General features: G+C 44.8%; 1 protein-coding gene across 1 annotated transcript in view; it reads left to right on the top strand.

The window, feature by feature from the left end:
* The first annotated feature begins 3,333 nt into the window (after positions 1-3,333).
* Positions 3,334-21,334, top strand: part of ENTPD3 (ectonucleoside triphosphate diphosphohydrolase 3) — a 32,159-nt gene continuing 14,158 nt past the window's right edge. The window contains exons 1-4 of the mRNA XM_036123002.2: positions 3,334-3,430; positions 4,374-4,426; positions 6,555-6,682; positions 13,180-13,297. Coding sequence (XP_035978895.1) covers positions 4,387-4,426; positions 6,555-6,682; positions 13,180-13,297 — 286 coding nt within the window. The 5' untranslated portion in view covers positions 3,334-3,430; positions 4,374-4,386. The remainder of the gene's footprint in view (positions 3,431-4,373; positions 4,427-6,554; positions 6,683-13,179; positions 13,298-21,334) is intronic.

Raw genomic sequence — 21,334 nt, 5'->3', positions numbered from 1 at the left:
CACCTTGAGGATTTGAATCTGCATCCACTGAGGAATGGACAGCCCAGAAGTATGTTAAGGAGAGGATGACAGGGTGGGAGTTGTGTTTTAAAGAGATGAGGCTGGTGGCAGTGGAAAAAATGGATGTGAAAGGGAGAAAGTAGATACCAAAAGCTAAGTGAGACCATTGCCAACATCCAGGAGAAAGAGAGTGGTAGCTTAGGCCAGTGGTTCTCAACCAGGGAAATTTCACCCCTCGGAAGACCCTTGGCAATCTTTGGGAACATTTTTGAGAGTCACACGTTGTGTGGGGATGTTACTGGCATTTAGCAGATTAAGGTCAGGAATGCCACTAAATAAACATCCTACAAGACACACAAAGAACCCCCTGGCCTGAAATAGAAATAGTGCCTAGATCCACAAACCCTGGCTCAGGCTGTGGTGGTGGCAAAGATGCAGGACACACTGGAGAGATAATTAGGAGGGTAAAGCCAGCAGTCCATAGTGACTGATTGATGATGAGGGACAAGGGAACAATTAGCAAAGAGAACCCTTGGCTTTCTGGCTTGCTCACTTGAATGAGTGGGGGTGCCATCCACTGAGACAAGAAACGCTGGAGAAGTTGATGGTTTGCTGGAGGAGGATGAGGAGCTCAGCTGGAGACCTATGAAACTGAGATGCCTCTAAGACATCCAAAAGAAATCAGGCCATTCGCTAGGTCTACAGCTCAAGAGGAAAAGCCTGAGCAGGACACATGCATTCAAGAGGCTTCCGTGAGTAGAACGGAAGCCAGGGACAGGAATGAGATTACCGAGAAAGGGGGTACAGAGTGAGGAAGAAAGAGGGCCCAGGACAGAATCTTGAGAAACTCTTGGGAGAGGAGCACAAACCAGCAAAAAGCATGTAGGGGGCATCCGGAGAGGTGGGAAGAAAACCATGGCATGTCACCTCCCAGAAGCTTCGAGTGGGGACTGTTTCCCCCACACCTTCTCCAACACAGAGCACCACAGATCTTTAAAGCTTTGCTAAACTGATCAGTCAAGAAAAATCTTGTTTAAAGATGTCAAAGTTTTAACTGGCAATTTGGGGGTAAGTAATGAGATTAAGCATCTTTGCTATGTTTCCTGGCCTTTTATATTTCTTGTGTTATTTGCCCATTTTCCTATTCTAGATATTCCTATTTTTCTAGATTGGTATGACCTCACTATATATTATGATTTTTCACTCTTTGCTATCACATTCTTACATATTTCCCCACAATTTATCTTTTTTTTTTTGAAGATGTCTTTTTCCATGCATTTTTTTTTCCTGCAAGATTGTTGTTGACTTTATCTTCCTGCTTTGATTTCATGCTGGAAGAGGCTGTTTCTTCCCAAAGATCATAAAAATGTTCTCTTATATTTTCTTAGGATATTAAATCCTTTTTTTACATTTAAACTTTTCATCTATCTAAAATCTATTTCTGTGACTGATGAGTGATTGGGATTTTTTTCTCAATTCAGTTGAAAAATGTCTTCTTTCAATCTCCTCTTTATGTTGAACTAAATCCCATATCCATTAATCTAATATTGGCCTATCTCTTTTCTATCTCTTTAGATCTCTTGGTATATTCCTGTGCCCAAACCAAGCTGTTTTAATTACTGTAACTTTATAGTATAGTTTGATATCTGGTAAGACATATCTGTATCATTTTATAATCAATAAAAGCCATAAAGGTTTGCATACATATATATGTGTATGTGTTTGCTCCTAGGTGTGGAGGATTGATGGGGAAGTGTGCGTGTGTGCGTGTGTGTGTGTGTGTGTGTGTTCTCACACATGGAGAGTTGATGGAGAAGTGCCTTTGAAAGACTAGGAGTAGTTTGGGACCTGCAAAGGAGTTTGAGACAGTGCCTGGAGCAAAGAGTCCCCAGGGAAGTTTGGAAAAATAAAGGAGACCATAGGTCTCTCAAAGGAGGCTGGTGCTCACATTTATGAAGCCTCTAAATTGAGGGAAGTAAAGAAGAAAGCTGGTAACATGGACTGATCTCTGTTACTTTAGAACTAGCACCAACTGCATTTCAAGGCATCTTAAGCCCAGGAACCTTCTCTCAGCTCCTGGGGAATCACTGAGGATGTTAAGGTCAGCCATTCACTTATTAGAACCGAAGTCACTGACCTCCAGTGTAGGTAGAGCATCAGCAGCTGCCTGTGGGCTTATGGCCCCCTGGGTGCAGAGGCCCCTCAGCTTCTGGTCAGTTGCCTTGCCTTTCATTGGCCCAAAGCTTTCAAAGAAAGTAAGTCTTGTAATTGAGCAAGCATTCACTGACTGTCCCACATTCCCATCGCAGACCCTGTACAAATCTCCCAGCAAGGGTCCATTTCAAATAACTCAGGGTGAGTGACTGGTGCTCCTACACACATACACACACACACACACACACACACACACACACACCTAGCTTGGAGCCCTTGTCTCTGGGCTCAGAGGTCTCAAATCAGGGGCATTCTTCTCTGAAGGCCCCCCAAACTCTTAGTGGGTTTGGCCCTATCTGCACAGGACAGAAGACAAGTGGCATATAGGGTCTAGCTCTCCAGGAGAACGGGAAGGCCCAGGACATAGCCCAGACTTTAGCTCTTCCTTCCAGCTATTCAGGAGCCACAAGGAGGGGTGGTCCAACAGAACCCTACTTAGGCCTCTTGGTGGATCATTCCAAGAGTCCTTGAGGTCACTCAAAGGAGCCAAAAGAGCCACCTGCTGATTCATTAAAAACAAGACTCCTGGGGCATTTGAGTCGCTGCATTTTTGTCCTATTTGACCTCTTCCAGGAAGAGCTTGTCCTGAGTCTTAGCCTAATGATACTCATATAAAATGGGGTAGGGGAGGACACGGCTGAGTAACCAGTGAGCAGTCCTGGGGCATGGCTAAAGCAGTTGGTCTAAACTATACAACAGGGAACATCTCTGTATTACTTTGCTCTCCTGGCTCAGGTGATTCAGGGACCAGTGCGCCTGCTAGCCTCATGCCCAACATTACAGGTGTTTATCGGCCTCCACTCCACGGAAAGATGGGGCACAGGGCCCACCTGTGCACACCCACGAAGTACCCAGTTTCTACACTGCCCTGCCCCCACTCCCCCTCCATGTAGGCTTCTGGGGAGGATGGAGGAAACCAAAAGAGAGATCAAAGGGTCCTTGGCCTTGGCATCGATGGAAGAGGGAGTCAGGCAGTGGACACCCTCCTGGCCTTGCCCAGGTAGGCCCCGGGAGGGATGGGGGTGGAAAGGACTGGAACAGTGAAGGTGAAGCGTAGGTGCGGGGCCTTGACCCGGCCGAGGGGGCGGTCCCAGGCAACGGCTGCCCCGCCCCGGAGCCGCCCCGCCTCCCCTGCCTCCGCAGAGCCTCCCGCGAGCTGGCCGCCGGCTGCCACTGCGGCAGAGCCGCTCGCCCTCCTCCGACCGTCCGCGCGCAGGTGAGGACCGGGGACCCCTGCGCCCGAGCCGCCGAGGAACGAGCGGGAAGCTTCGTGGGGCTGGGAGCTGGGAGGGAAGGAAACGAAATCGGATTCCGTAGATGGCCGGAGGGAGGGGACCGAGAGGCGCGCGCCCCAATCCTGGTCGGCGGGGAGGTGGTCCCTGCCAAACCCGGAGAGGTGGACGCGTCTTCACCGAGCGCATCTGCGCCTCCGGAGATGCGCTGGGGCTTAGCTATCCTGGCTGTGTGGAGACGCAGTTCCAGAGCGGGGCCTCCCAGAACCTGGGGCGCTGCATCCCGGGGGCCCGACATCCCTTTCCATCCAGCAGCTAAAAATACCCCTCCTAGGTCTTTCAGGGGCGACTCTGGGCTCGCAGGTCGCCAACACCCACAGAAACCTCCCTTGCTGCTGTGATTTGAAGAAGAGCCCTGCCTCAGCCCTGTGAATGTTGTTACTAAGAGGTGGAAGATTTCTTCTGCCCCGGTCGGTGTGTACAGGTGGAAAAATCTGCAAGAAATGATTGACTTATTTTTTGAAAATTTTCAGTTTAAAATCTCAGCAAACCTGTTCTTCTTTTCCTTACATCTGCGGAGGTGACACCAGAATTTAAGCCCAGCTTTGGGTTTATATCCAAAGGGCTCGGTTTATTTGTCGCCCAAGAGGTTTCGATTTGGAAGAAGTGAAGTGGGTTTGAAAGCGGGTTTTGCTTCGTGATAGGCTTTTCTGCTGGGACAAGAGTTTGCTTACGGTAGTCATTAGCTTTTTACCTGAAAACTGAGGACCAGGAGGCAGCCGCGTGGACTGCCTACGTATCACCCCCCTCGCACCCCGGACAGATGTTCTTTAGTCGTGCCCCCAAATTAGGCTTAACACCGCAAGTTTCTGGAACTGAAGTCAGGGGCCAGCGACACACTGTCATTCTGTGTTCTCTTGCCTACAGTTTGGGAGGAAAGATGTTCACGGTGCTGACCCGCCAACCTTGTGAGCAAGCAGGTTAGTATCCCGCAGCCGGCAGCCCCTGTGATATTCTCAAATCATAGTCCCGGCTTCAGCCCACAGTTCTTCATGCGTGGCCCCTGCGAATGGTTTTAACGTCTGTGGTTTGAGACTCAGTTGCTTACCAGGCTTTCACCACCAGCATTCCTCAGGTAGAAGTAATGCTTTTGATCAAAGCTACACAAAACAAGGACTAACATGCATGTTTCGCTTAAATGGTTTTTCCGGTTTGCATAATCCATTAATTTGGCCGTTTGTGGTTTCCCTTACCAAGCTGCGCGTGAGGTTTGCTCGAGAATATTGTGGATTTTGTAATGAATTATAAAGTACTTAGATCTGTCCTCTACTTGCATCCCAGTGTTGTTGCTAGCACAGAACCTACAGTGTCCCGCACTCCCCACCCCCACCCTAGGTCAGCGTTCTTACCCTTGCTAGTGGAGGCACATGTGCAGAATTCACACACACACACACACACACACACACACACACTGCCAAGCTTGCCCTGCCTGCCTCTGGAGCACGTTTTGCAGTTGCTCATGTGGAAGCCCCGAATGGTCTGGACTCTCCACTCTCAGGTAGACACCTTGTAATTACAGTGTTTGTTCACTCCTAATGACAGCACAGCTCTGGGCTGCATTCCCTAAATGAATGAGACCTGGTCTAGTCCATTTTGCTTTGCGAGAGGCTTTTCTGCTGGGGCCAGGATTTGCTGAAGGTAATCATAGCTATTTACCTGAAAAGTGCTGAAGCGCAGAGGATGGGGGCGGGGCGGGCGGCCACACAACTGTGGTCAGGAGAGTGCTTACATATCACTCCCCTCGTGACCCTGGACAGATGATCTTTAGTCCTGCCCCCAAACTGGGCATTCTTGTCTTTTAAGAAGATATAATTTTAGGATGGTAGGGGCAATTTCTACATATCTTTTTTTGTAAGAGGCAATTGTACCTAAGGAGCTAGTTTACTTGGATTTTCAGGTTTTCCTCAAAGGACTTTGAAAGGTTTGATGAATTTTGACAAATGCACACATCCATACACCCCATAATTCTAGGAAGATATAGAGCATTTCTGTGACCCCAGAAAGTGCCCCTGTGTTCCTTCCCGGTGAGTCCCTGCTCCCAACCCCCTGGGCAGTCACTGTTCTGATTTCTGTCACCTGCCTGTTTTAGAACTTCACATGAATGAAGTCATTTCAGTATAGAACAGTATTTGTTTGTTTCTTTTTTTAAAAAATGTATTTGCTACTTTATAAAATTTCCATTAGCCCACACTGGTTTGGTAAGACCCAAGTAAATATCTGTTCAAAATCATCTAGTTAAGCAATTTTAGTTTAACTTTAATACATAGACATAGTCCATTATGGTAATTATATACTTCTATACAATACAGATATAATTATCTTTATTCAGAGGCTGTGTATTTAGTTGAAGATTATTCATAGGCTTCGTTATTATTATTATTTTGCTTTTAAATGGGTATAGTTTACATGTTCTGATTAAAATACAAAGGCCAGAGATATGACCCCTTTGGGAGGAACATGTAGCTTGAGGTCTAGCTGTTCTTTGTGAAGATGTAGGTGAGACCCTATGCCTTCAATGTAGACACAGGAAAATTGCCTGAGGTTGACTTCTTACTGGCAACTCAAATATTTTAGAAACTCATACATGTTACTATTTGCATGACAGTATGTCACTGTGTACCGAACTTTATCATCATTGATTATATCTGAAGTATAGAATTAATTTCTTTTTCTGATATTACTTTTAAATGAAATATTGTATCGCCTGCTTTAATAGAAAACCCATATTTTTTAATCTACATTGAAATAAATGTTACTGTAAAACATCTCAGGCACAACCGGTAATATGCATAACACATTTGGGGAGGTGCCAAGAAACTAAACTATGCACACCCTCTCTGCAAATGTTGTCTCAGTTCACTCTTTGGAGGAAAGATAAATGGGTATTGGAGCCCAATCACTGCTCCACCTTAAAAGTGTGGGTCTCACCAAAGCCAGAGGAAGTGATGTATGCACACAGTTATGCATCCAGTCTGTGGATTCTACAAAGAAAACCAGTGCCTTGTTCCTACTTTCCACTCATGTGTCTTCTGGGTCTTCCCATTTTAGGCCTCAAGGCCCTCTCCCGAACCCCAGCCATCATCGCCTTGGTGGTCTTGCTTTTGAGTGTTGTGGTGCTTGTGGCCATCACACTCATCCAGTTTCACCACAAAGAGGTCCTCCTTCCAGGACTGAAGGTAAGTGCAAAGGGATTGGCACTGAAGGGATGGGCTATGACATCAATTATTGTAATGCCATGAGTTAGAAGAAAACCCTTTTCCCCACCTCCAGTGGGGGAAGACCCAAGGGAGAACCCAAGGGTCTTTGGTGTAAGACCCAAGGGAGGAGCTCTGGACATACTGGTTTTGTGACGTTTGACACTAGAGAATGTTAATGGTGACACCTTCTCTAAGGACTGTGTGGCCTTGCTTTCACTCCTGACTCTTGGAACCAAAGCTAGACTTTGTAGCCAAGAATTGCAGATGGCTACCAAAGGTCTACCAGCTTATACATTCCCCCAAGACCACACAACCCTGATCATGAGTGAAGACCAGGAGACCCAGCCTCCTCTTCTGGCCTAACCTGGTAAACAAAACATCAAGGACTTGAAAAGGTCTCCTTGAGCTGTATTTGTGCTACCACTCTTGAGTCTAGAAGTGTGCCATGATGTCTCTAACTCTTCCCCTTGAAAAATTACTCAGGATCTTATGCTCACTTTCAGAAGCTACTCTTAGCCCTTGATAAGTCTGTCCCCATATGGCCTCTCAGATGATGTCTGAGAGTGTGAGAACCATATGTATCACACCAGCCTTGGCTGTAAGGGTGAGGGGAGGTGATCCCATGAGGGACTTGTCAAATGAAAGGGAAAGGAGTCCTTCAGTCATTTGGGTAGAGTTTGGCAAAGTTCTTCTGTAAAGAACTAAATAATACATATTTTAGGCTTTGAAGGTCATTTATAGTCTCGGTCACATATCTGTTTTTTGGTTTTTTTTTTTTTTTGTCTTCTTATGATTCTTTAAAAATGTAAAAACACCTCTTAGCTAGCGGGCCATAGGAGCCAAGAAATTCAACTGTTATCTGAATCTCATTTAGCCTTTACCCTTGACCTCATGAGTCCTTTCTACATCTTCCTGCTCTTAGTGACTGTTCAAAGGCTATATCTGAAATAGAAGTTCTTGGAGTTTTTAAAAGATGAAAAAGAAATGAATATTGCCTCAGCTTTGTGTATGAGTTTGACCTACCATTCTGAGGCTGCTCTTCTGAAAGATTAAAGTAAAATCTCCTTTAGATAATGGCATTTGGCTCTTTTATAGGACATTTTACTTAAGAATCTCGACACCCCCCCATGAATAACATGAAGAAAAAAGAAAAAAGAAAAAGAAACCTTATTACAACTGTCCAGTGATGAGGGAAAACAAATTATCTGGTTGTCCAAAGACATTAGCCAAGGCCTAGAGAAGACATTTTTCCAAGCTCCAGGCACTGCCTTCTTCTATTGACTATAGAAAATTAGAATTGCAACTGGGAGTAATACCATCTCCTTAAACTTTGTAAACTGCTCTTCAGTTTAGTGAACACTTTTCCCTGAATTTTCTCTTTTCCCTTGTGGCAGCTATAGCAGGGAGACAAAGCAAGCATTGTTACCACCACCTTGCAAGTGAGAAATCATAGGTTTGGCTAGTGAATGGCAGACTAGAACTGAAACCTTGTCCCTCCTGTTCCCAAGGCCAGGGTTTTCTTCACTCACCTCCCTCTTCTCCCTGATCCTATGTTCAGAATGGGGGACCCAGGAGAAGGTACTGCCTCTGATAGGAGAACTTACCCTCCTTTGCACAGGAGGGAAGGTGGGGAGGATGCGTGCAGATGCAGGAAGTTTTTGCTGAACTGGGAAATGGAAGTATCCCCCAAATGGGGGGAAAGATAATAACCCTCTTAGACCCCAGGAACCACTTCCACACCCCATATTTCAGAGGAACCAGCTCTAGTTGTATTCCAGGGTTATCTCTCTCCACTGCACAAAGGAATGTGCTAACCCAGAGCCATGCTTCCCCTTCTAGAACAAGCTGTGGTGCCTGGGACTCCAGAAGCCAGGGTCCTGCAGAGGAGCTCTGGGAGCCAGTATAGAACCCATCCCAGGGTTGTCCTCTACCAAAGGGCATCTCGAACACCTGTCTCACAGGTATCCCACTCAAGGACATACTTACACACCAACTTCTGCTAGTCATTGGTTGAGCAGCTGCTCCTTAGAAGACATTCACTCCCTAGCGTTTCTGGCACAATGTATGCTCAGGTGGGCTCAGGCCACTGCAGAAAGCCTTTAGGCAGGTGGAAAGTGCATGGCTGGGCATCACCATGGTAAGGCCTGAGGGATGTGGGCAGGGAACCCTCAGCGACTATTCCGCGTAGGTATGATTATTGTTATCCTCATTTTGCAGATGAAAAAGTAGAGGAACAGAAAGGGCAGATAGTTCTCAGAGTTACACAGACTGGAAATAGCAGATGTGGTGCAGAAGAAACAAAAGAGAACAGAGAATGTTGGCCTTAAACAAGGGTTTAGAAGGACCAGGACACGCCCTCACCCATTAGCACACAGTTCAAAGGGGATTTTTAATGTCCTCAAATCTTGCCGTCAGGCCTGCGTCACAGTTGTAGGGGACAGGAAGTTGTAGAATGTTGGAATACTGGCTCAGGAGACCAGTTCTGCTTAATTGGGTGGATTAAATGTGAGAAAAGACAGATGTTCTGAGCCAGTGGAACCAAGAGCAGAATGGCCACTTGAAAGAACATTCCACATGCAGCTCTTTTCAGAGTGAGGACAAGCCTCTTTTCTTTTGTTTTGCAGTGTGTGCTAAGGGTGGGAAAGGCAGTTGTGAAAGTGAAGCTGATCATTCAAGGGCTTTTAAATTGTTCTGTTTATGTTTTCATACCTTGAAGTTTGTTTTGCCTTTGTGTGCAGCTGATATTTGGTTATGAGGGGCCAGCTCCACAATGGCCTATCTGGGGGGACCTGGAATGTTCCTTAAGACCCCAATCAGGATAGCTGGCTCTTAAATCCAGCCTTGGCTTACCTAACCTTGGTTTATCTGAGTTGAACAGCAGAACTATTAAAACTTAGTCAAGGGTTAAAGTGTCCCCAGTTCCATTTTCATTGTTACTGGTCTGACCTGCTCTACCAGCCTGAAGAGTAAACATGATGGCATCACTTTTCTTTTTCACTCAGGCCCCCACTTGCTTTATTATCATTAAGTCTAGTATCTTCCTTTTGAGACCTTGCCCTCCCCACCCCCACTCACAACTGTTTAGAAGCCCTGTGGCTTCCCAGTCGGATATGATCAGTATCCCATTGCCACTGTCCCTTACAGACTCATGATGTCACTGTTGAAGAGAGGTCTACGTAGTCCCTCTCATTAGATCCCCATGTTGGGTCACACTCCCAAGTCACATTAGATCCCCATGTTGGGTCACACTCCCAAGCTTGACCATTAACTCTCCAAAGCACAACCACAAGACCAGGCTGTGCTAAAACCATTCACTTTTAACCCTCTTTGGTTCTCAGTCATCAGCCTGGAGCTCTGGTGCCTTGTGGCCCTTCCTGGTTTACCCCTTGGAGAGTGAGAGTTAGATAATTGGTTTCCTCCTTTCCAGAAAGACACAACTCCTTCATCACTTTGGTCCACCTCCTCTCCAGCCAGATCTGCACACTACTTAACTACGAGTTTGCTTTTGAGGGACTTTTTGTCTGAACAAAGAAAGTCTGTGATAGCACACCTTATTATGAAGGAGTCAACCCTGGGAGACCTGGTTTCCTTGGAACTCAGTGGAAGCATGGGGGCTCTGTGTATAGTGTTGATGGTCAGTTAAACCCAGGCTTGAGCCCAAGTCTGGGACTGTGGGCAATTATTTACCTCTGTGAGCCTCAGTTTCCCCATCTGTCAGGTGGGAATGATGACAACACCTGCCTTCTGAATGCAACACTAAAGCACTTTGTGTAGTGCCTGGCATATTATAAGTACTCAGCAAATGTTTATTACTACTATTCCTATTATTATGCTAATAGTGATGATGATGATGGTGGTGGTGGTGATGATACTAATAAATAAATCTAAGAAAGCTGATCTTATGATCTTTGCTTTTGCTTTGTTAGAAGCTCACACAGTCCTTAAGTTTTGGATCATGCGGTTCATATGGGAGGCTGTTTCCCTTTGGTTAACCCACTGAGTGTGTCTTCAGTTCCACATTCTAGCCATGTTTTTTTCCTGACACTGCATTAGACAGAAGGGTTACTTATTGCTTTCCACCTAGCTGAACTGAATGAAATTCAGTCCCCACCCGATGTCCTCCATCAAACCACATTGAGTGCCACTGATCTAGGCAAATGAGCTCTGAAAATTGGCTAAAGACCAGTTTTTCCATTTTTGAAAATGTCAGGGAACGACGGTGGTTACTCAGAAGTAGCATTGGGCTCTAGGCTGGTCCCTGTCAGCACATCAGCAGGTGCCTGAGGGGCAGCCACTTCTCCGGGCTCACTGTGGAACGTCTCTGCCTGCTCCCACCCTGATGAAAACTGGATCCCAGCTGGGATGAGGATGAGAATGAGAACGGCTCTTCTTCCTCCTTTCTGATCTTGGCCCGGCAGCCCCAAGGTTCCTTCAAAGGGAAAATGCACTGTTTGTGAAGAGCTGGGATCCAGAAGATGTGGGAAGGGTGGGGACCCCATGGAGTGGTTGCTCTCGTGTGCGTGTTCCCTCCTCTAGTCAGCACCAGGCGTGGAGGGGTTGGGGGAGGGGTGCTGAGGGGTCAGCAGCAGGTGGGAGGGGAGAAAGCGGACTGGTAGGGAGGCTCAGATCTCTTGAGTGCCTCGTTTCCTTCTGCTCCACCTGTGTGCTAATCTCCTTGGTGAGCCTCTGCCCAGAGCAGGCTGTGAACAATGCCTCCCTTGTTTGCAGGGGGTGTCACGTCAGGATCCCCGTCAGCATTCATCACATTGAAGGCTGAGATTAAGAGGCTGTCCGAGTTCGAATACCAATGGACACAGGATGTTCCATCTCGATATAATGGGGAAGCTGTGATTGAGGAGCTGGAGCAACATGTTTTTATTTGGTCCCATTTCAAATGAAACAATCACTTGTTAATAGTGGAAAGTTGGAACCCTCCCAAATGTCTAGAATCGGGGAATTGGCTAAATAAATTATGGTACATCTCACAGAAGATGTGGGGAATGTATTGAAAATGATGATATCAGTATTTTTACTGGCAGGGAGAGATGTGCGTGATACGCTTACTGAATAAGAAAAGAGCATTGGAAAAGAATATGTACAGTGTAATCCTGTACTGAATTGAAAACATATGTCTAATCACATATTCGTATATGTAGCTGTATACACAGAAGTCCATTAGAAAATATATATAGCAAGGTGTTAAAAAAATAGTGGGATTTGAGGGGTGTTATTTACTTTTCTGTACTCTTTTCCTTGCTTTGTGATTTTGTTTATTTTGCTTTACTGATCTTCCTATATAGCCTGTATTTATTGAGCAGCCATTGAGTATCAGGCATATGGTCTCCTATTTACTTCTCAAGGTTAAGTTGTCTGAAGATAGGGAAACCCAGAGAGCTTAGGCCTTATACCCGGAGTCATAAAGTAAGCATCCACCTGAGTCGCCCTGCCTCCAGAACCCAAATTCATCTTCCTCACTGAGATGAGCAGCCTAATCCAACAGCAGTGGAATAGGGGAAGAGCTGTGACCCAGAAGCCTCTGCTGCCCTGGGCTGACTCCAGGTCCAAGCATATACTGACCTCGGTCAGCTTTACTCATTCCAATCCCCATAGGCTGCTAACGCATGCTCTTTGCTGCTCAGGCTTGGTCCAGGGCCTGGGCTGGCAAGACCCTCAGGGGAAGCTCCCTGGTGCCTGCCTCTAGCTGGGGAGATGGTCCAGGACTCCTAGCCGGCAATCCTGGGCACAGCTAGTCCTGGCACTGCCCTGGCAACACCTTCTTGTCTGTGTGTTCATGTACCATGTTACCAAAGTGGGACAGTATGTCAACATTAGTTGGTATTTTGGGGTTTTTCCCCTTAATTATGAATACTTTCCTTCTGAAGGCTAATGCAGGTATTGATGTGTTTCTCCCTTGTGAGAACTTCCTATGTTTATTTCCAGGCTGATGGGCCTGGAAGTTTAGAGAATAGAGGGCAGCAGGTGACTGACTATTCATTTCCCTCCTGAGACCCAGGTGGCTTCTGTCCCCCACCTCAGAGGTCTGGATGAGGAAGAAACCGGGGATGGGCAAGATCCTTGGAGTGCTAATTTTCAACCTTGGCTGCATACTGGGGTCACCAGGAGAGCTTTAGAAACTGCCGATGCCTGCGTCCACTCCCAGAGATTCTGATTTAATGGGTCTGGGATGTGGCCTTGGAACTGGGAGACTCCCCAAGTGATTCTAATGTGTGGCCAAAGCTGAGAGCCATACCCCAGAATACCTGACCCACCTCACCCCATCCCCTTTCCCCACAGTCCAAGGAGACAAAGTTGGTTTGGAGCAAATCATTTTTTTTTTTCCCTTGGTCAGCCCCTACCTAAATGATGCAGGGTGGATTAAGCTCTTGAGAGTATTCCGGGTTCTCAGTGGCCCATTGGAAAGGAGTCCTCAGAGAAGCCCAGCCCATTTCTGACTCTCCCTTTCCCCTTTTGTTCAGTATGGGATCGTGCTTGATGCCGGGTCTTCCAGAACCACCATCTACGTATATCAGTGGCCAGCGGAGAAGGAGAATAATACTGGAGTGGTCAGTCAAACCTTCAAGTGTAGTGTGAAAGGTAAGGCCCAGAGTGTGTGCAGGAGGCCCATAGGGAAGCAAGGGAGAGTCCTAAGGGCCTTTGGAGGCCTGGAGGGATCCCAAGAAGCTGCCTGGAGGCAGGATATGAATACTGGACTGGGCATCAGGAACATATGCAATCCTGTGCTAGTGCTGATCCTCATCCATACAGTGATCTTGGGCCACTCACTTCCCTTCTCTGGGCTTCAGTTTTCTCATGTCTGAAACATGGAGGTGCATGGTGTGAGATTTTACCCTGCCATGCTTGCATGAATGAAGGCTGGTGGAAGACACAAGTCTCCCGGGTCAGAACCAAGGATGGTTTATTGCTCACCATAATAGCAGTAGGCAGAGTGTCAGCATTTTCTTGAGCTGGTTCTCTGAGCCTCACTTTGCACAAGATGATGTAAAGAGGGCCAGACAGTATCTGCTCACACAGTGGGTTGTCTTACAGAAGACAAATCCCAAGATTAGGGAATCTGAAACACTTATAATGCCTGCCTTTTGATCTGGGGGAGAACACTGTCTCTATCTTCTAAGCCTGCTTGTTACACAAACATCCTTGAAAATACAATCCAGAACAAAGGCAGTCAGGGCCTCTGCTCATAAGACATGCAGAAACATGAGCATGTCATGGAAAATTGTATTCCAGTAGGGGAATTGTATTCTAATTGGCTGTGTATGTTGGGGGGGAGGGCGGTAGAAAGAGATGGACAAGGATGAACAATACATGAACAAATGGGCATCGCTCTATTCCAATAAAGCTTGATTTATGGACCCTGAAATTTTGAAATTCATATAATTCTCAAGTGTCACAACATATTGTTTTAATTTTTCCTTGTTATTTAAAAAATGTAAAAACTATCTTAGCTCACAGGCTATACAAAAAAAAGATGATGAACCGGATTTGGCCTGTGAGATGCCAACCCCTGAAACAGAACATTCTCGGCATCTCCGCAACATAGCCTGAATTTTATATTCACTGTTTCCTTGTTCTCCTTTCTAGTTTTGTCCTTATGCATTTAGTTTTTTCTGTTCTTGAAAATGGAATCAAACATGTATTTATATAAATGGAATCAAACATTTATTCTTCTGTAATTTGCTTTGTTCACTAACATTGGGTGTTTAAGATTCATCTACATTGACAGGAGTAGCAGAAGCTCATTCATTTTTCCCTGTTGGACATTTGTATGTCCATGGTTATGGAAAGGATGGATATGAATAAGGTTGAGTATATTTATATTTTTATTTATTTACAAAATTACAAATTATAAATATATTTTCATATTTTATATGTATATTTCATATACTTACGGTCATTTCTGTTTTTGTGAAGTGCCTGTTCATGTCTTTTGCTCACTTTTCAACTGAATGCTTGACTTTTTCTCATTGATTCATTAGAGTTCTTTATATATATATTGTAAATATGAGTGCTTTGTTAGTATTATTACGTTGTTCTCCTATCTCCTTACAGCTTGTGGTTCGCTGTTCTAAGTCTCTTCATTGTGTCTTTTGATGAACAGTTCTTATTTTTCATGTAGGAACAGTTATCAGTCTTCTCCTTTATGATTTGCTCTTTTGTATTCAAGAAATCTTTCTTAGCCTGAGGTCGTAAAGATATTCTTCAATCAAAGTTTTGTAATTTTGCCTTTTACAATTAAGACTTCAGTACTCATAACAAACCCCAGTTAGTGAGTGTGTGTATGTGTGCCCCTGTTTAAAACGAGCCTCTTTAGAGCATCATGATCTTTGACTTGGCCTGGAGCTTCCTGACCAGTGCATCCTGAATGTGTTAACAGGTATACCCTTGGCCCACAGGACTACAGGTTAGAGACTCTGGACTCGTCCCCCCAGCCCCAAGCAGCTTCCTTCATTTACCTCAATGAGCTTCCCAAATATAATAACTTTGGGGAGGGTCATGGCATTGAAAAAGATGAGGGGAGGCAGAATTAGCCTTTCCCGTAGGGAGACTAACACACTTCTTTGAATAACAGAGTGTTCTGATCATCTGCCCTTCCATGGAGGGCAGCTAGGAGCTCACCTAGTACATAAGTGTGCCAGGTTAGGTTGTCAAGAAGCTGATTTTGAGCTAGAGTTTAGGATGCAAGATAATTCTTAGAGATCCGCACCTGTAGAAGAAAGGAAGAAGGAGGGTTGTTCAGAAAGAGAAGTCAAACAGCCACATGAGCCTGACCAAGCTTCAGCCAATCAGAGTTATCCTGCATGGCCTGAATTGGCTAGACTGCGATACCCCTGTTGCCATCAATTGTTGGATGTTGCCATTCTGGGAAGAGCAAGACACTGAGCAAGGCAGCTCTCTGCCGCTGAAGCAAACTATGCAGGAGCTGACAGCTGAGACACTAAGTCTTTATTTGAAGCTGTATCTGCTTGGCATCTCTCCAGGCTCCACCTAACAAGGGACTTAGATGTTTATTGAGTACTGCTTGCATTGGTATCCACAAGACATAGGTGGCTGCAACCTTGCTCGAAGCTCAGCCAGAGATCCCATCTCGTCCTAACTTCTGAGTCATTTGCTTACCTTCAAGCAGGATGCTTATTTAGAAAGGTGAGACTAGCCACTTCAAGAAAAGAGAGGATAGTGTAGGATAATGATTAAGACTTCACCTCATCCCTCCTGTGTGAGCTCTGGGAAGTTTCTAACCTCTCTGTGTCTTGATCTCTTCATCTATAAAATAAGCATAATAATAGTAACACCCATCCCATAGGAATCATTTGAAGATTCAATGATATATGTAAAGCAGGTGGCAAATGCGTGGCATACAGTAAGCACTCAATTAAGTGTTAGCTATTATTATTCATGGGACAGCACACTTTAGAGCTCCTGGTGGATATTCTTGCCAAGAAGTTAGCCTGTCCCAGATCTGTCTTTAGACCCAGAGAACAGTTCAGCCAAGTCAGTCCTGATGGTCTTCTGACTGTAGGGGGAGATGTGACCTTCATGGAGGGACACAGGCAGTCTCCTAGGGGTGGGGGCCCTCAGCCACCCTGGATGTGATTTAGGGGAGGGGCAGGGTCATGGAGCCCACACCATATCCATAAATGGGTCTTCCCTTTGATCGCAGTAGCCTCAGGGATCCATATATATACTCCAAATGACCAGAAGACCACAAACTAAAGCTCAAAATACAGAGTTAAAGTTTGGCGAGTGCTGTCCCCTTGAAGACATGTGGCTTCTCCAGGGATAATTTGGGTTTCTTGTTTCCCAGTTGCAAATTTCCCAGGACTCCCCTGCCTTGGCCAGTCTGAGGGGGTGACGAATGCTTGCTTGCCCAGCCGGGTTTCCCAGATACCCAGGCTCTTGGAAATTTCTTTCTTGGTGGGGGTGGAGGGGCCTTGGTGAGTATCATCAGTCCTCGGTTACTGCTATTTTCCTGAGTTCAGTGGGTGCTGCCTTAGCTGCTGGTCCCCATGCTGGTGTCCAAAGCTCTGGGCTGCATGTTATAAAGCCATTCCCTGGAGGGCACTGGGCCCCTACATGACCCTCATCTCTTTCATGGTGTGTGGTGCTCATGGCTGCGGCTGCCTCCTCCCACAAAGGACATTCATGTGTTCCCTTTAAACCAGCAGTTAAAGTTCTTTAAACTCCACTGGAGCTTAAGTGTAACCATCTTCTCCATTGAAATACCTTAAAAAGTTGTGTTGGGGACCAGGCCATTACGGTGTTGAAAGTATCCTTTGCTTGGGTACATATCTTCTGCTTCTGTCCCACCTCGAGTAAGTTTTGTGTCATCTGTCCAACCATCTTTCTCCAGATTGGAATAGTGATTTCAACCCTCCTTTCTTGGAGTTGTGAATCCCAGGATCCCATAAGCCTGTGAGCCCAATCTTGTCTTTCCTTTAGGAAGCTTATAGGACCTTATGCAAATAGGTCTTGGGTGACATGCTCAGATACCCCAAGTTTTGACATTCCAACAAGGCTCCTAACCGGTCCCTTTCCAGAGACCAGCTCTAGCTGATCAGGTTGGACTACATGATCCCCTTAGTATAGAGTTGCACACTGGTTTGAAAATCTCATTGACCAATTCATTTATTCATTTATTTAATAAATACGTATTGGGTATCAACTGTTTGCCAGTAACTGTTCTTGACACTGGGGATTCTAAAGTGAAATATGCAAAGTCTCTGCTATTGTGGAACTTACATTCGAATCAAGGAGATAGATCATAAAAGGATATATAATATGTCAGGGAGAAGTGCTGTGAAGAAAAATCAAGTGAGGTAGGTGGACAGAGAATGATCATGCTCTGTTTGGAGGGGATAGTTAAGCAGAGGCAGAAGTGAAAGGAGAGTGTGAGCCATACACATTTTTGAGGGAAGAACGTGCTGAGCAGAAAGCCTGGCAAGCGGAGAGCCTGGGGGTGGAAGCTTCTTAGCATTTTCTAGGAAAAGCAAAGGGACCAGTGTGGCTGGAGCAGAATGAGTAAGAGGAAGAAAGGTGAGTAGTGACGCCAGAGCCGTGGTCAGGGCCAGCTCAGAGGGCCTTAAGAGCAGTGAGAGGTTTGACTTGAACTCAGATGCATTTTCTTCAGAGTATACTGGGAAGCCATTAGGAGATTCTGGTCAAGGAACTAACATGGATATGACTTACACTTTTAACAGAGCACTCTGGGTGTAGAACATCTAGTCAGAGGCTGAGATCAGAAGCAGGGAAACCAGGGCTATTAGAACAGTGCACGTAATGATGTCATAAAGTTATGATGTTGTGGTGGTCTGGCTGAGACTGTGCTTGTCAGTGTGGGGCAACTTGGCTCCCCCGGGAACATTTAACAATGTCTGGGGACATTTTTGATTGTCACCATTGGGGTTGGTGGTTCTGATGGCATCTAGTGATAGAGACCAAGGATGCTGCTAAACATTGTACAATGCACAGGATGGCCCCACAACAAAGAATTATCCGGCCCCAAATGTCAGTGGTACCAAGATAGAAAAACTCTGATCTAGAATGGTTCTGGGGGAAGGGGAGAAAGAGTGCTCAGATTTGAGAGGTATTTTGAAAGTAGAGCCAACAAGATTTTATGAAAGATTCAATGTGAGATGTCTAAGTTGGTGGTGCCTGAGCACCAGTTCTGACCTGAGCAACTGCGTGTGTGATGGTACCACTTCTTGAGAGGGGAGCCCTGGGGGTGAGTCAGTTGGGAGCATGGCAGGGATTAAGGAATTTGGCTTTAGACAGATTAAGCTGGAGATGCCCATAAATCATCTAACTCCAGGAACAGCAAACTTTTTCTTTTTCTTTTTTTTTTTAAGATTTTCTTTACTTATGTGGGAGAGAGAATGAGAGAGAGAGAGAGCCTGAGAGGGGGGAGGGTCAGAGGGAGAACAGACTCCCTGCTGAGCAGGGAGCCCGATGCGGGACTCGATCCCGAAACTCCAGGATCATGACCTGAGCTGAAGGCAGTCGCTTAACCAACTGAGCCACCCAGGCGCCCACAAACTTTTTCTGTAAAGAGCTAAGTGATAAATATTTGTTACTTGTTGGCCATATGGTCTCTGTTGTAACCATTCAACTCTGTCACTTTAGCACAAAAGCAGCCACAGACAATGTGCAGACAAATGAGCATGTACATATATGTGTTTCAAGAAAATTTTACTCATGGATGCTGTACATAGGGTCCATAATGCCTAATGGGATATACCCTAGGACAAAAAGAACTTTAAAAAAAAAAATCTTAAACTGTTTTCAATAACCACACAGTTGGTGATAGTGCTGGTATTGTCATCCTAAGACCTTTGTGGGTGGATTGTGAAATAAAGCAAGCGAGCTATTCAGTTGGAGTTGCTGGGAAGCAGGATTTTTAGCATAGGAAAAAGAAGGTCAAGATCAACTTAAGTAAAAACCTGTAGTTTTGAAGTAGAAGTACCAATAAGAATTCACAATGCAGGGGCACCTGCATGGCTCAGTCGGTTAAGCATCTGCCTTCGGCTCAGGTCATGATCCCCGGGTCCTGGGATCAAGCCCCACATCGGGCTCCCTGCTTGGCAGGAAGCCTGCTTCTCCCTCTCCCGCTCCCCCTGCTTGTGTTCCCTCTCTCGCTGTCTCTCTCTCTGTCAAATAAATAAATAAAATCTTTAAAAAAAAAAAAAAGAATTCACGGTGCATTTTCTCTTGAAACAAAGTTTTCCTAAGTCTGTCCTCTGAAAAGCCTTGCAAAGGCTTCCAAATTTCAGACACTAAATACCATACTCAAAAAAAAGAAGCCAGGACTCCTTGGAGAAGTGGCTGATTCCAGAGCGGGGGCAAGAAGTGCATAGAATCACACATCTAATATCAGAGAGCAAAGAAGCTCTCAAAGGTTCTGAGATCACATCTAAAGGACTCAGGGGTCATGTTGAAGAGAACTCCACTGGCCAACCCCGGGACCATCAATAAGAATAATAACTGCAATGAATCGAAACACATCAAATATATCTTCAAATTCATATGTTCTTAAAGATACACAACAAACAAATAAAATCCCTCACTGGATAAATTAGGAGGATACAAGACATGCAATCTCTATTTTTTAAGCTGATGAAGGGGAAAAATTCAAGCACTTATCCTGCTTTCCCTGTACAAACTGTATTGTAGGGTAACCAAATAGTTAATGAGAGAGAAGTTTTCCTCTTATGAAAGCATTTAGGTTATAACTGAAGCAAGAAAGATGGAAATGAAACATCACCATTTCATAAATCCTACTGCGCTAATGGGTCTAAGCAATGATCTCTGATGCTTGCTCAAGCACAAAGAGAAATAGCCAGATATGCGTGATTTGCACTGGAAGTGCACATTAAACCCTATAAATTATTTCTTCTGAAAAAGTCCAAACCTGAATTTGACTGAGGCTCTGCATTCAGTTACCAATTTATAGAAAAAGCCGGGGCTCAACAGCATGTTACATGAATCATGGGATGCAGTCAGCAAATTCTAGGCTGTAGGAAACTCTATAAGACAAATGAAATTGCAAAGAAATTTTTTTTTAATCTCAAGGGAAAAATAGAAAGGGAGGACAGAACTTATGGGTAAAAGAGACTTAAGAGACATACCAGCCAACTGCAATGGATGGAATTTATTTGGACTCTAATTCAAACAAACTGGATAGAGAGAAAGAGGAGGTAGGGGCAATGATGGGGGGGGAGGAAAATATATGAATATGGAAGAAATGTGCACCTTGGCTAGAATTTGATTCTATTAAGAGATTATTTTTAATTTTTATGGGCATAATAATAGGGCAGTGGTTATGCTTATTTAAAAGAATTCTTGCCTAACTCTACTTTTAGTTCTGTCTGTGACGGTTCATTTCAGCTTCATGGAGATTTCTGACCAAACTGAGGAACTCTGTCATGGGTTTGTTTGGGTTATATGTCTCTCTGAGTATGTTACTTCTTCTTGAAATTTATAAATGTGGACTTTTGGGTATTATTTTATATTTAATGTTTAGGATGATATCTTGTTAAATTATATATAGTTATACCAAAATGTCTCCTGAAGATAAACCATGGCAAGATTCCTTTTTTCCCTCTGTGTTTGAACACATGGGACATAGATTTGAATTTTTGTTTCATTTTTCCTGTTCCACCTTTCACTATGTCTCTAAACCTATTTGGTAGAAGTTCTGTCAAGAAATGAACTTCCCAGAGCACCTGGCTGGCTCAGTTGGTGGAGTGTGTGACTCTTGATCTGAGGCTTGTAGGTTCAAGCCCCACATTGTGAGTAGAGATTCCTTAAAAATAAAATCTTTAAAAAATAAAACAAAAAACAAGTGAACTTACCAAAGGCAAGTAGTATGAAAGGAGACTAGAGAAGCAAAAGGCCAATAAGATTGATTATTTCTGAACAAAAAAAAAGAAGAAGAAGAATTTTTGTCTTTTAGTGAAACATACTGAAGTATTTAGAGAATGAAATGATACCATATCTGCAGTTTGCTCTGTGGGGAGAGAGAGCAGATGAAGTAAGAGTTGATCATTGTGGAAGCTGGGAGATGGGTGCATTGGGGTTCATTATACTACTCTCCCTACTTTTATTTATATTTGAAATTTC

This window comes from Halichoerus grypus, chromosome 1, assembly GCF_964656455.1.
Source record: "Halichoerus grypus chromosome 1, mHalGry1.hap1.1, whole genome shotgun sequence".
Lineage (NCBI taxonomy): Eukaryota > Metazoa > Chordata > Mammalia > Carnivora > Phocidae > Halichoerus > Halichoerus grypus.
Note: the sequence above shows the minus strand (reverse complement) of the source record. Positions and strands in the feature narration are given on the sequence as shown.